The sequence below is a fragment of the Pocillopora damicornis genome, chromosome 12 (assembly GCF_964200805.1).
Source record: "Pocillopora damicornis chromosome 12, jaPocDami1.2, whole genome shotgun sequence".
In the NCBI taxonomy this organism is placed as follows: domain Eukaryota; kingdom Metazoa; phylum Cnidaria; class Anthozoa; order Scleractinia; family Pocilloporidae; genus Pocillopora; species Pocillopora damicornis.
The window spans coordinates 4,201,090-4,213,860 of NC_142681.1; the positions used below are offsets into that span (position 1 = coordinate 4,201,090).

Genomic DNA, 12,771 nt, shown 5'->3' on the forward strand with positions numbered 1-12,771 from the left:
CCTCAGATGATAACATCCATCAACTTCAAAACACAGAAATGTCAGGAGCGAGGAATACAATCATCAGCTTACAATCAGAGCTATGGATATTACGACAGATGAGAGGAGAACTTGTGGTGAGGAGATGAGGCACGCTAACTAAGAGAGTACTAATTGAATATGTAAGATTTCTTCCTCCTTCATAATGTAGACCCTGTATGTATCTGCCTCTGAGGGAGAGGGCGATTAAAAATCTTTGTACAGAAAACAGTAACAACAAAAACTGTCATAGCAATGAACAAAACGCGAACCTAGTATTCTTCTACAAAGTCAAGAGAACTTCACGAGATGATAGAGAAAATACTGTAGCGTGTCACTTTTGGATTCTGCTGGAGCCAAATTAATTGGCGAATATTTCGTTTGTAGTGAGTGAAAACCCAAGTGCTATTTAGGTTTTTACTTTTTTTTTTCTTTTCCTTTTTACTTTTCGAAAGAAAATGCTTCATTAAGTCAAAATCTAAGTCGATATCAAGTCGGAACGAAAGAAAGAAGATGATCCCCACAAACAGGCATAATCTTATACTTTCATAATCTTTCTGGCGAGCCACGGGATTCCCTCTAAGCGGAGGAATGATTTTAAGCTCCTTGGACGTTATCAAGACTGTTTGGAGTCGCCTATCTTAGAGAAAGGTATATCCGTGTTTCCTAGCCTGATAATCCCGGTTTGAAAGTTACGAGGTACAGATTAAAAAAAATAAAAATGATGGAAACGAAAGCCAAGTCTGACAAATCCTTGATCAAGTAGAAGATCTTTATTTGTCTTTTTGCTTGATAGCTTAAGGAATTACTTACAAATAGTCACGTCAGTGGCTTGTGAAAGAAAGGCCATAAAAGGTAGGCATGGTTTGTTCACCAATGTTGTCGTTAACAATCATCTGCTTTTACTGATAATGTATTTAGGAAAAAACCTGACGCTTAAGTAGAATCCCTTAACCTTTTTATGATCAGCGAAAAATAATCTGTTATACAAGATAACGTCAAAGATGAAAATAAAAATCTTCCTCAAACGAAAATTAATGAAATTAACACTGTAAACGATTGGAAACGATTTGGGAGTTGCAGCACTTTTGAGTGTGAGGAACGTACAAGACATTACCACAAAAGAGCCTGTAACAGGGAAGTTGGTGATTAATTATTTGACCAAAACAACATTTTTGTGTCGTTGGATCGAAAGAAACGCCCCCACACCGGGAAGGAATCGGAAATGGGGAGCATGGTGCATTTTTGGGAAGAACTCGATAATGGCAACATTGCTGAGTGTGAGGAACGTAGAAAGCTTGTCCACATGGCAGTCGGGTACAGAAGGCTTGGATGGGTACTTTCTGCCCAAAGCAACAGCTCTCAATCTGTGGATTGTATGGAAGGCCTCCACACTTGTTTGGAAGTGGTGATCCTGAGCAAGGTACGGTCCTGGGAATAACTTGAGCATGGCAACATTGCTGAGTATGAGGGACATAGAGAGACTGGCCACAGGGTAATCGGTTACATGGAACATGGTGAGACACTATCTGACCAAAGCAACATCTGTGGGTCCGGGGATTGTAGAAAAAACCACCACATCGGAACGGGGTCGGAAATGGCGTGCATGGAATGGTTTTTGGAATAACTTGACCACGGCAACAACGTTGGCTATAGGGGACGTATAGGGCTTGTCTGCAAGGTAGTCTGGTACAAGGAGCATGAATGGGAAGTATCTGGTTGAAACAACATTTGTGGGTCAGTGAGTTGAAAGCGAAGCCACCACACTGAGGAGACACAGGAGATGGAACACAAGGTACAGCTCTTGGAATGATTTTAGAACTGCAGCATTGTTGAGTATGAGATACATACAAGGCCTGTGCGCAAGGAAGTCTTGTACAAGGAACATGGAAGGGTATAATTTGCCCAAAGCAACATTTATGAGTGTTTAGATCGTAAGCAAAGCCACCACATTGGAATGGGGTCGGGAATTGCGGACAAGGCACAGCTCTAGGGATGACTCGAGAATGGCAGCATTGTTGAGTATAAGGAAGATAGGAAGCCTGTCCACAAGATAGTCTGGTACAGGGAAGTTGGTACGGTACGATTTGGCCAAAACAACACTTGTGGGTCTGAGGATCGTAGGCAAAGCCACCACATTGAAGGGGCACCGGGGATGGAATGCAAGGTACAGCTTTTGGGATGACTTTAGAATTGCAGCATTGTTGAGTATGAGAGACATAGAAGGCCTGTCCGCAAGGAAGTCTTGTGCAAGGAACATGGAAGGGTACAATTTGCCCAAAGCAACATCTATGAGTCTGTGGAGCGTAGGAAAAACCGCCACATTGAAATGAGGTCGGGAGTTGAGGACAAGGTACAGCTTTAGGGATGACTCGTAAGTGGCAGCACTGTTGAGTGTAGGGAACATAGTATGCTCGTCTGCAAGGTAGTCTGATACAGGGGACATGGATCGGCAGAATTTGGTTGAAGCAACATTTGTGTGTGTTTTGATTATAGTAAAAGCTACCACATCGAGCCGACGTCGTGGGCGGTTTACACGGTGTACTCTTTGGAATGACTTGACCGTTGCAACATTGCTGAGTGTGAGAAACGTAGGCGGATTGTTTACAGGGCAATCTTGAACAAGGAACTTGAATTGGTATTATTTGACCAAAGCAACATTTGTGACTCTGTGAATTGTAGGGAAGTTGGCCACACTGTTGAGACTGAGGTATACACTTCGAAGTCTTGGGAATTACTTGACCATTGCAACATTGCTGAGTGTGAGAAACGTAGGCGGATTGTTTACAGGGCAATCTTGAACAAGGAACTTGAATTGGTATTATTTGACCAAAGCAACATTTGTGACTCTGTGAATTGTAGGGAAGTTGGCCACACTGTTGAGACTGAGGTATACACTTCGAAGTCTTGGGAATTACTTGACCATTGCAACATTGCTGAGTGTGAGAAACGTAGGCGGATTGTTTACAGGGCAATCTTGAACAAGGAACTTGAATTGGTATTATTTGACCAAAGCAACATTTGTGACTCTGTGAATTGTAGGGAAGTTGGCCACACTGTTGAGACTGAGGTATACACTTCGAAGTCTTGGGAATTACTCGACCATTGCAGCATTGTTGATTGAAAGAAAGATAAGGTATTTTTGCGCACCTCAGCCTGATGCACCTCACTCCGAATGGAATCAGTTGTTTAAAGCAACACCTTTGTTTGAAGCGGTTGTATGCATGACCTCCACATTTACGGAGAAATATTCGCGACCTTTTCATTTCATTTGGAATCTCGCCTGTTTGAGATAACAAAAGATCTTTCATCATTTAAACGAAAATACACAGTTCGGATCTACGTTTACCTTAAGAACTTGGTGATCCAAGCTTCAAAATAGAGTGAAGTTTGAACAGGCCAACTCTGAAAATCATATGAGCTTTAAATGGGTGCATGAATTAAACCTTTACACCCTAACACCAGTATTCATATTATCCATACTGTTCTCTAAACATTTCCTAAGGTGCTGACAAGGAGAATTTGTCCAGCAATCAAGAGCTTCTCTATTTGGTGATCAGTTCCTTTATTCTCCTGACCTTAATGTTTGATTCAGGGGTGATGTGGTAAGGAGAAATTAGATGCCGGTCACTCAAGGGGTTAAATGGTTAAGTAACCATAGGAGTTGTACTATGAATGGGAACTTAAATAAACTAGTTATGGAGGTGCAATGGCCCCTTTGATTCTGGAAATGACTAACCAAGCGCAATTATGCGTTGAGAACGAGCTCAATTGCAAAAAGATATATATTTGTGAAATTGATGATACTACTCAATTGAAAAACAATCATTAAAGGGAGTCATGAATGAAACCTTACCTTCATCATCAAAGTTGTCCTCTGTTTTTTCCGGAAGGTCTTCCACTCCGTTATAATCTTCGCTTACTTCTACTGAAACAGAGAAAAGAATTAATATATCCTTTAAACAAATACACTGTTATCTAATAAGTTTGGGTTTCATTAACTAGCTGTGATAATTTAACAGCCATTTTAAAACCTTACATTACAAAACCTTACTAATTTTACAGGGAAAAAATCCTTTAGTGTCTTATTGATGAACATAATTTCTTACCATCTTCATGGTTTTCTTCGTCGGTGATGTCTTCACTTTCCTGTTGGGGACTTTCGTCTTCTTTATTTTCGTTGGGTCCTAAAAGGATGACATTTTGTTAATTTCACGTTTTGGCTTTTTTATTCGCTTGTAAATGCTACCTTTGCCAGCTAAATCTCAGTGCCAAAAAATATATATTTGTTGAATTGATCATACTGCTCAATTGAAAAGCAATCATTAAAGGAAGTCATGAATGAAACCTTACCTTCATCATCAAAGCTGTCCTCCGTTTTTTCCGGAAAGTCTTCCTCTCCATTGTAATCTTCGCTTACTTCTACTGAAACAGAGAAAATAATCGATTTATCTTTTAAATAAATACACTATTATATAGTAATTTTGTCGAAAAGTTTACATTTACCACAGTCAGCGTTTATGAACATACAACATAGTTGGGAGTTGTAAATAAGGAGTGAATCAACCGCGAAATTTGTGAAACATCGATTGACTCTTAAGACAGACTAAAAAAATAGTTTTAGACATCGTTGGTATTCGTCTCGCGCAGAAACTCCTTCTTGTTATAAATCTATCACACCAGAGTAGCAAGCTCCAGGATCCCTTCAACCTCAGGGTAGTCGTCGCCGAACCAAAACGATCAGTGCAATGCAGATAGTGATCAATCCGTACTATTTGCTTCTAAATTCTTAACTCCGAAATAAGTCCTAAGAGGTCGTGATTTACAAGGGTAATTTCGATTTTAAACGAAAAATCTTGCAAATTTTTTCATTGCCTAGCTGTGATAATTTAACAGCTTTTTCAAAACATTACATCACAAAACCTTACTAATTTTACAGGGAAAAAATCCTTTAGTGTCTTGCTGGTGGACATAATTTCTTACCATCTTCATGGTTTTCTTCGTCGGTGATGTCTTCACTTTCCTGTTGGGGACTTGCATCTTCTTTGTTTCCGTTGGGTCCTAAAAGGATGACATTTTGTTAATTTCACGTTTTGGCTTTTTTATTCGCATATAAAAGCTACCTTTGCCAGCTAAATCTAATTGCATTACCCTCACTAACAGCGTCACTCACACAGCTCGCAGTCAGATAAAGAGCTCATTTTGAGGAACAGTTTTGTCTCCACAGAGAAGAAAAAATAACTTTTAAAAATTCAAGGAAAAGGTAACAGCGTTTTATCTTTGCTAACAAGGTTTCCTAGGGATTATTCACTCGACGCAGGTACGATTACAGCAGCTAACAAATCGCGAGGAAAATCAGGATGAGAAAAGTATAGAACGACACGTGAATCAACCACGATTTAGGTCTGACTTACCACCTTGCATCTCATTTGAATGAGATAAAGCTTCGTCTTCATGGACCTCTTGGTCGTTTGTTTGAAGTTCTTCGCTGGATAAAATCTTCTCTTCGGCATTTGCCAACAACAGTGGAGAAAGTGCAAGAATTAAAACTGTGATTCCACACAGAATACGGGCCATTTTTAGTCAATAACACTAAGTTCAGATAACTAATGTCAGAAAAGAAAAAAACCACTCCCTTATATACTGTCCTCGTCCTTTTAATATACGCTGACCACGCTGAAAAAAGAAATCAGAACTTTTATATTTACATGCATATATTGCCCTTAGTGGCTTGATGTTGAGAATACATACCAACAGATTAAAAAAGGAGCGAAATTATTTTTACCTGAGGTACTAAATTAACATCACGATACGTGATTACTGCAGGTTTCTCTTTAAAGCACCTCTTTATCGTTTACATAGATTTTCAGGTCGTTTATTGTTTATCTTTGGCTTCTCTACAATTTTATATCATCACCTAATTAGAGGTGTGCGTTCAACGACAAATTTAGCACCAGTTGACCGGAATAAGTTGAACATTTCATTTAGAACTTTAAAACACCAGCGATAACTTTCCGCCCCTTAATAATACGATACCAAACTTTTGTCAGGATTTCCTCAGCTTGTTAGTGATATAGTCAACAGAAGTGATTTGCGTGACGATGTGTAAGTACATTTTTACAGGGGGGGGGGAAACAACTGAATGCTTTGTTTGAAGTCATAGTTAAAGACAAGGATAAAAAATCTGAAAAACATCGGGGTGGAATTAAGTGCGTGACAAGAACTAAAGACGGAAATATCTTTTGTAACGAGTTTAAGAGAAAAAGATCGGAAGACAAGAATACTTTTTCAGCTTTTAAACATTTTGGGATTTCAAAGGTCCCAGCGTCGTAAGATATTGGAAGTATTATAGGTAATATCTATATATGCAATCCGTCAAACAAGACTGAAACAAGCTGAAAGGAGAACCCTGTGTAAGCATATAAACTCACTTATACGAAATACGTCAGAGTCGAGAATATTCTGATGAAAACCGAAGAAAACCTCAACATTCCAAAAAGTGTCTGCGACCGCAACTGCATGGTGCTCAGCCAAAAAGAAGATGTACAAACCCCTTTTTTTAATCAGATTTCAATAGGAAAACCTACGAGGACAATTGCCACCATAGATCAATTAAGAATTTCCCAAGAAAGGGGGCTTCAACTGAGCATGGTTTACTTCTAGCTACAGACAGATCTATTTAAATCTGAAAGTCACGTTTTCAATCGCTCATCAATTTTGATGAGTACCCTTATTCTCAATTTGCGTCAACAATAATATAGCAATAATTTCACACTTGAGAGGACTTAAATTCGAGATAAGAAGAAATTATCAATATTCGTTTCGAGTCGGAGTGAAGTCATCATAGTTCTTGCAAAATTTTTGAAAGATCAAACACTCAACTGAGTTTACAAAAAGATCCACTTTCACAGCCTGAAGACGAAATAAGGGGCACTACATTTTTTGTATGTCAGTATGTTTAATCTTAAGTTCAAGTTCACTTTGATTTATCAGCTGAGTCAATAGTGTAAATTGGCCACCCTCAAGAGCTTTAAAAACTGACGTTTCGAGCGTTAGCTCTTCGTCAGAGCGAATTTCAGGTTCACTGATAAGCTTAGACGTCTCTTATTGATATTTCAAACTAAAGCCAAAAACTCCACAAATTGGTAAACTAGCATAAACACTTCAAGTTTTATGGCTTGTTTAGCTTCATCTTACCTATTTCAAGCTGAATGTTGCGTATTTCAACTTGATATTTGATGGATACTCCAGATGAAATGCGTCACCGATCTTGAAAACAATATTTAATATATTAGTGAGCCCTCCTCGATCTCATGTCTTAGCCGAGGTGGTTCTTTCAGAAGCAGAATATTACTCACATTCTGAAAGCCACCTAAGAAATATAAAACTGTACAGTGCAGAAGCACCCGTGAAATTTTCCTTAAAATGACTTTAGTACAAGTTTATTTCCTTTTTTTCAAAATGTGGTTATGATGGCAACGGAAACACTCATTTTCTACTGATACACCCGATTTTCTACTAAGGGTCCGTTCTGACACAGAAAACATAATGTTTACCAATTAAATCAATATTGCAAGCAATACGGTTCAGCCTCGTTCGATAAAAAAAACGAGATAGCAGTGTATATTGTAGAAACGTCTGCGATCAAGATAGATGTAACAGGACTTTATACAATGGAATTAAATGGGTAGCTTCATCCTTAGGATGGATAGGGGGAAACCCCAAAGATGGAACAAATTGTCGTTGAATCATCAAAACTGATCCTTAAACATAACAAGTTTTGGAATGAATGGAAATGCAGAATTAACCCTTTAACCTCTGAGAGTGGCTAACATCTAATTTCTCCTCAAAAAATCCCACCTGAATCAAACGTTAAGGTTACAAGAATAAAGGAAATGATCACCAACTTAAAAAGCACGAATTTGTTAAACAAATTCTCCTTTTCAGTACCCTAGGAAATTTACAAAGAACAGTATGGAGAATATTCATGCTGATGTCAGGGTTTAAAAGGTTAAGTGTAAGAAGGAATTGAAATATATAGGGTCTATTTTAAAATACGCGTTTTCTGTGCATAGCCAAGTTTGATCGTGTGACGCTCTACGGTTTGGCTGCTGGATATTATGAGACTCCTGCGAACAAAAGAGCTATTTTTCGATGATATCGTGGCATCCACTTGAAATTGTACAATCCTTACTTTGAGCCCACCGATTATTCAAATATCACTACCGTTTGCATCGGTTTCTGGTTCAGTTATGAGCGTTTTTTGTTGTTATTTAACATGTGTTGTAACGAATCGTCATAATTCTAGACATTCTCCAGTCATCAGTTTAGTGACACCTTGTTCCACCATCGGAGGTTTCCTTCAACAAGATTCCATGTTTCAAAACTTTCACTCCTCCCCTGTCAGGCGCAGCTGATTAAATCACACAACTATGAAACTATGAAAGGTTTTCATCAAAATGACTCGAGAACCATCAGTTTGTTTTATTTTTGGTAAACTGCTCATCGAGACAAAAGCTGTTTAAATTGGATGTGTCAGTCATCTCTAATGATGAATACTTGATATAGTCTCAATATTGATGTGAATTTCATTTATTGTTTCTTTAGCGAATGTGTGATACTTGTAAACTAGTTAGTGAGATGGGGCAGTCCTTGACCTTTCCGTTTTTCTTCACTTCACCTGTATTGCAAGTTCATTGTCATTGTTGATGGATCCTGTATCATAAATTGGGAAACTTCTTTTTATGGACGTCTTAAAAATAGACTTTGCATGTTGAAACTCCCACAGAGACCAGTTCATATTCATACCAGCCTTACACGGCCACTGAACAACTCAATAAAGGGGATAAGTTTCCACTGTTATACTCTTCTACCATTGCGTCGGTGGAAGAGTATAACAGAATTATTTGGTATTATCAACTGAGTTGATAACGTAAATTGGCCACTGTTAACAGTTTCGAAACTGACGTTTCGAGCGTCAGCCTTTTGTCAGAACGAATGAATTAATAAAACAATTACTAAACAATTACGAAACAAATTACTAAACAACTTGGTTGAACAATTTTCTTCTGCTTCCCGATTGAGAGTATCCTCCTGCTAATGGGGACTTCACGAAATTGGATTAGCGCCACAGACGTTGATTTGAGTTCAGTGAGAACAATCAGAGAAATAGGAGAATGCAAATGCAGTCATAAGAATATCACAACGAGAGATGTTTAAATTTTTTGAACTGATATGTCTAGAATGTATATGATACAGAAAACTCGAGGAAAGAGGCAGAAAATTTAACAACTGAATTGTGAGATAACTTCTGTCTACTCCTTATTCTATATTATACTATAGGTAGAACCTTCAAGGGTAATTCAAAAGGTTCGATTAAGTCAGAAATGAGAGCAAAGAACCATATGTCAGAAAAATATGGTATTCACCGTGCATCTATTCATTTTCATCAAATTTACCCACAATACGAAGAAATCGGGTTAAAATGGAACTTCTATAGTTTGCTGCTGTAAAACAGCTCAATATTGAGCACTACAGTGCTGTCAGCCAGTATGATTTACCATGAACCATATAGCCTGCGTTGCTGGCGGTCTGCCGTTTTTGGGGGCGGCTTTCATTTTTCTCTCCGCCCCCAAAATCGCAGACCGCCAGCAACGCAGGCTATGAACCATATACACATAGCTTCCGATGCATAAAGGGTAAAACTGTACAGAAATTTACCGAAACGAAACAAAAATGGGTTCAAGTTTGAGGAAGGATCAAGTTACCCAGGCTGCGAGTAACTGAGGATAAAATTATAGAAAATGTTTGACGAAAATCCCTAGAGTTCAATTTTGGCTTTAGTTAAGGCAAGGTTTGAGACAGAAAGTGTTCGAGTTGTCAAGAATTGATTTTAAAGGTTAAATTCACAACTTAATGGTTGTTAAACGACCCAAGGCGGTTTAAAAGCCAATGGGCTCATCTTTTTTCCGGTTTTCGTCATTATCGATATTGGCTGGCCACCTTTTTTCATAAAAAATCAAATATTCCAAACTCCATGTTAAGCATTACGAGGAGACTACAAATGATTTCAAAACATGTTGCAAATGATTTTATTATAAAATCAATAAATTCTCATTGGGTAAAGGCTGCGGATTATAACTTCAGCTTCTCTCAATTGGGAAATTTCAATCGAGCACTAATACATTACAAAAGAGTACAAAAGCATAAAAATATTCTTGCAGAACTCTGATAAACCATACAGAGTGAATACATAATGTTGTTTACCCATACGCATTGCACCGAACAAAATTAGGGACAATTTGGTTTCCATGGCAGCATTTGATACCAGATCGTAGAGAAAGCACTTGGCCGTTACAGCATTGCTGGTGTTGCGAATCGTAGAAGGTGTGTCCACAAGGAGTCCAAGACGAACAAGGGGAATGTAGAGGCACTACTCGTTTAAAACAACACTTGTATCTGTGTGGATTAAAAGGGACACTACCACATCTAGTCTTTACAGTCCAAGACGAACAAGGGGAATGTAGAGGCACTACTCGTTTAAAACAACACTTGTATCTGTGTGGATTAAAAGGGACACTACCACATCTGGTCTTTACAGTCCAAGACGAACAAGGGGAATGTAGAGGCACTACTCGTTTAAAACAGCACTTGTATCTGTGTGGATTAAAAGGGACACCACCACATCTGGTCTTTACAGGAAATGGAACACAAGTTTGTCCCTTAGGGATCACTTTACCATTGCAGCATTGATGGGAGAAAGTCATGTACCTCGTTCGTCCACAGCGCTTTCGTGTACAACTCTCTCGTCTGGGAATAACTTGCCGACGGCAACATTTCTCATATCTACGATTAAATAAAGTGCGACCGCATTTGCCCATGCGTCGACCACACTGGCCTTTAAGCACAATAACCCCGCGGCAACAGGTTTTTACCAACGGCTTATCGATTAACATCCCGGCACAACATAACGGGCTGTTGCGCATGCGGTAAGGACAGACACGATTGGTAATATAAGGTCTTGGGCGAAATCCTTGTCTCTTTTCTATATTAAAGCCATTATTTTGATCTATGGATGAAAATGAGAACACCAAATTAATTCGACTGATAATATTCAGTTGTTTCATCTGCAAACAGAAACTTTTTTTTTAAGCACTAATAAAGTCTTGTTTGTTCTTGTTTTGTTTAGCTGTGATTTGTGAGTGCTTTATAACAAATCCAATGTGCTAGAAACTGCCAAGCAATGTCAGGTCTAAAGATTTAACAGCTTTTTCTTCTTTCTTCATTAAAGAATCCAAGATTTGTAGTTGATTTATCTATTGAAATGATGTGTGCTCTCTACTTGTCAGACTCTGTTTTATGTTAACTAAATCTCACCCCTCTGAAAATTTTTTCTTGTTAAACTAGCCTGCTAGCACTTTTAGATTTCGACAATCATGCAAGGTTTCAAGCCGATATTACAATGATCAGCAATCATTAATACTCGTCTTTTCAGAGATTATAGTAAGTTTACAAGTGCACCTGGACCCCTTAACCCTTTCACTCCCCGCAGGTTAATAATATCAAATCTCAAAATCTCTGTCTCTCATAAATTTTTCTTGATTTTAGTTGCCTCGGGAATTTGGTGCTAAATTAAACAATATCCTTTAATCTATATTTTTCTTTCTTCTCGTTACCTTTCTACTTGAAAATGTATTAATGAAGTAAGGAGAAATTATTCTTAAGTCACTACACGAATCACCAGGACTGCTTAACCTCTCCACTCCCCGCAAGATCATAATATCAAATCTCTGAATCTCTGTCTCATAAGTTTCTCTTGATTTCCGTTGCCTCGGGAATTTGGTGCTGAATCAAACAATAATCTTTAATTTATATTTTTTTTTCTTCTCATCACTTTTCTGCTCGAAAATGTATTCATGAAGTAAGAAGAAATTCCTCTTTTGTCCCTTGGGAATCAACTGGTTAAAGAAAGCAAGTCCTAAACTCCTCACCTTGTAACAATTCCAATGAGTTAGAATCCTCTGACTTTGTGGTAGTACTCATCTGCTCTAACTCACTTTCGAGGGAAACGCTTTCTTCATTAGCGCGAACAACTGTCAGCGAGGATAAAACAATAAGGAGCGCCAACGACAACAGATCAAAACGTGCCATCATTTTCCCCTGCTGCCTTGCGCTGTGATTTGTTTCATTTCTTGAGATATGCTCCCGCTTTTATACGGTTTTTGGCTCTGCCGGTGGTTTTACATAATATTTAGGTGCGCGGAAAGCAAAAGGCAGAACTATGCACTTGAAGGTAATTTTAGTTCGAGTGTTGATGTAAGACTCCTTTAAGTCAATTTTGATTAATCGTTTCCACAATATTTCAAGTGGTTGCGTCATCTAAGCAATATCGGATAAATCTTCCTCTTACTAAACCTCTGAGTCTTCAGTGTACATGGATAGATGTCATTAATGGTGTGATGCAAACATTTCAGCTGGTTAATCCAGTGAGAGCAATTTAAATTGATCTCAAACAGTGAAGTTAATGGGAATTAAGTACAAAATTTTATATTATATGTTTATTAGTAACAAGAAATCAATTGATTATGAGTGCAATTTGGAACACATCACAAATTGCATCTGCACCTGGAGAATTGAAAAAATTTGTTTTGTCTTTGAAAAATTTACTCATCCTTGTTATTCCAAGTTTAGGGACCTCACGCAAACCAGGGAGAAGACTGCTACGAGAGCGTGTTGAAAGAAAAGCCTTAAATG

The 12,771-nt window shown here is 38.3% G+C and overlaps 1 protein-coding gene across 1 annotated transcript; it reads right to left on the reverse strand.

The window, feature by feature from the left end:
* Positions 1-778: 778 nt before the first annotated feature.
* Positions 779-12,278, reverse strand: LOC113685056 (uncharacterized). The gene is made up of 8 exons (XM_089189941.1): positions 12,009-12,278; positions 10,284-11,086; positions 5,433-5,601; positions 5,002-5,079; positions 4,372-4,443; positions 4,128-4,205; positions 3,875-3,946; positions 779-3,301 (listed from the first exon to the last, which is right to left on the reverse strand). The coding sequence occupies exons 1-8, from the start codon at positions 12,169-12,171 to the stop codon at positions 1,062-1,064; spliced, it is 3,675 nt and encodes a 1,224-aa protein (XP_089046067.1). The 5' UTR covers positions 12,172-12,278; the 3' UTR covers positions 779-1,061.
* Between the last annotated feature and the right edge of the window lie 493 nt (positions 12,279-12,771).

Excerpts from the sequence above, each read along its gene's own strand:
- LOC113685056 (XM_089189941.1), bottom strand. The coding sequence starts at position 12,171 with ATGATGGCACGTTTTGATCTGTTGTCGTTGGCGCTCCTTATTGTTTTA. Across the intron at positions 5,602-10,283 it reads TTCGGTGCAATGCGTATGGG|CTAAAAATGGCCCGTATTCT; the intron begins TAAACAACATTA and ends TAGTGTTATTGA. Across the intron at positions 5,080-5,432 it reads TTCAAATGAGATGCAAGGTG|GACCCAACGGAAACAAAGAA; the intron begins GTAAGTCAGACC and ends TCATCCTTTTAG.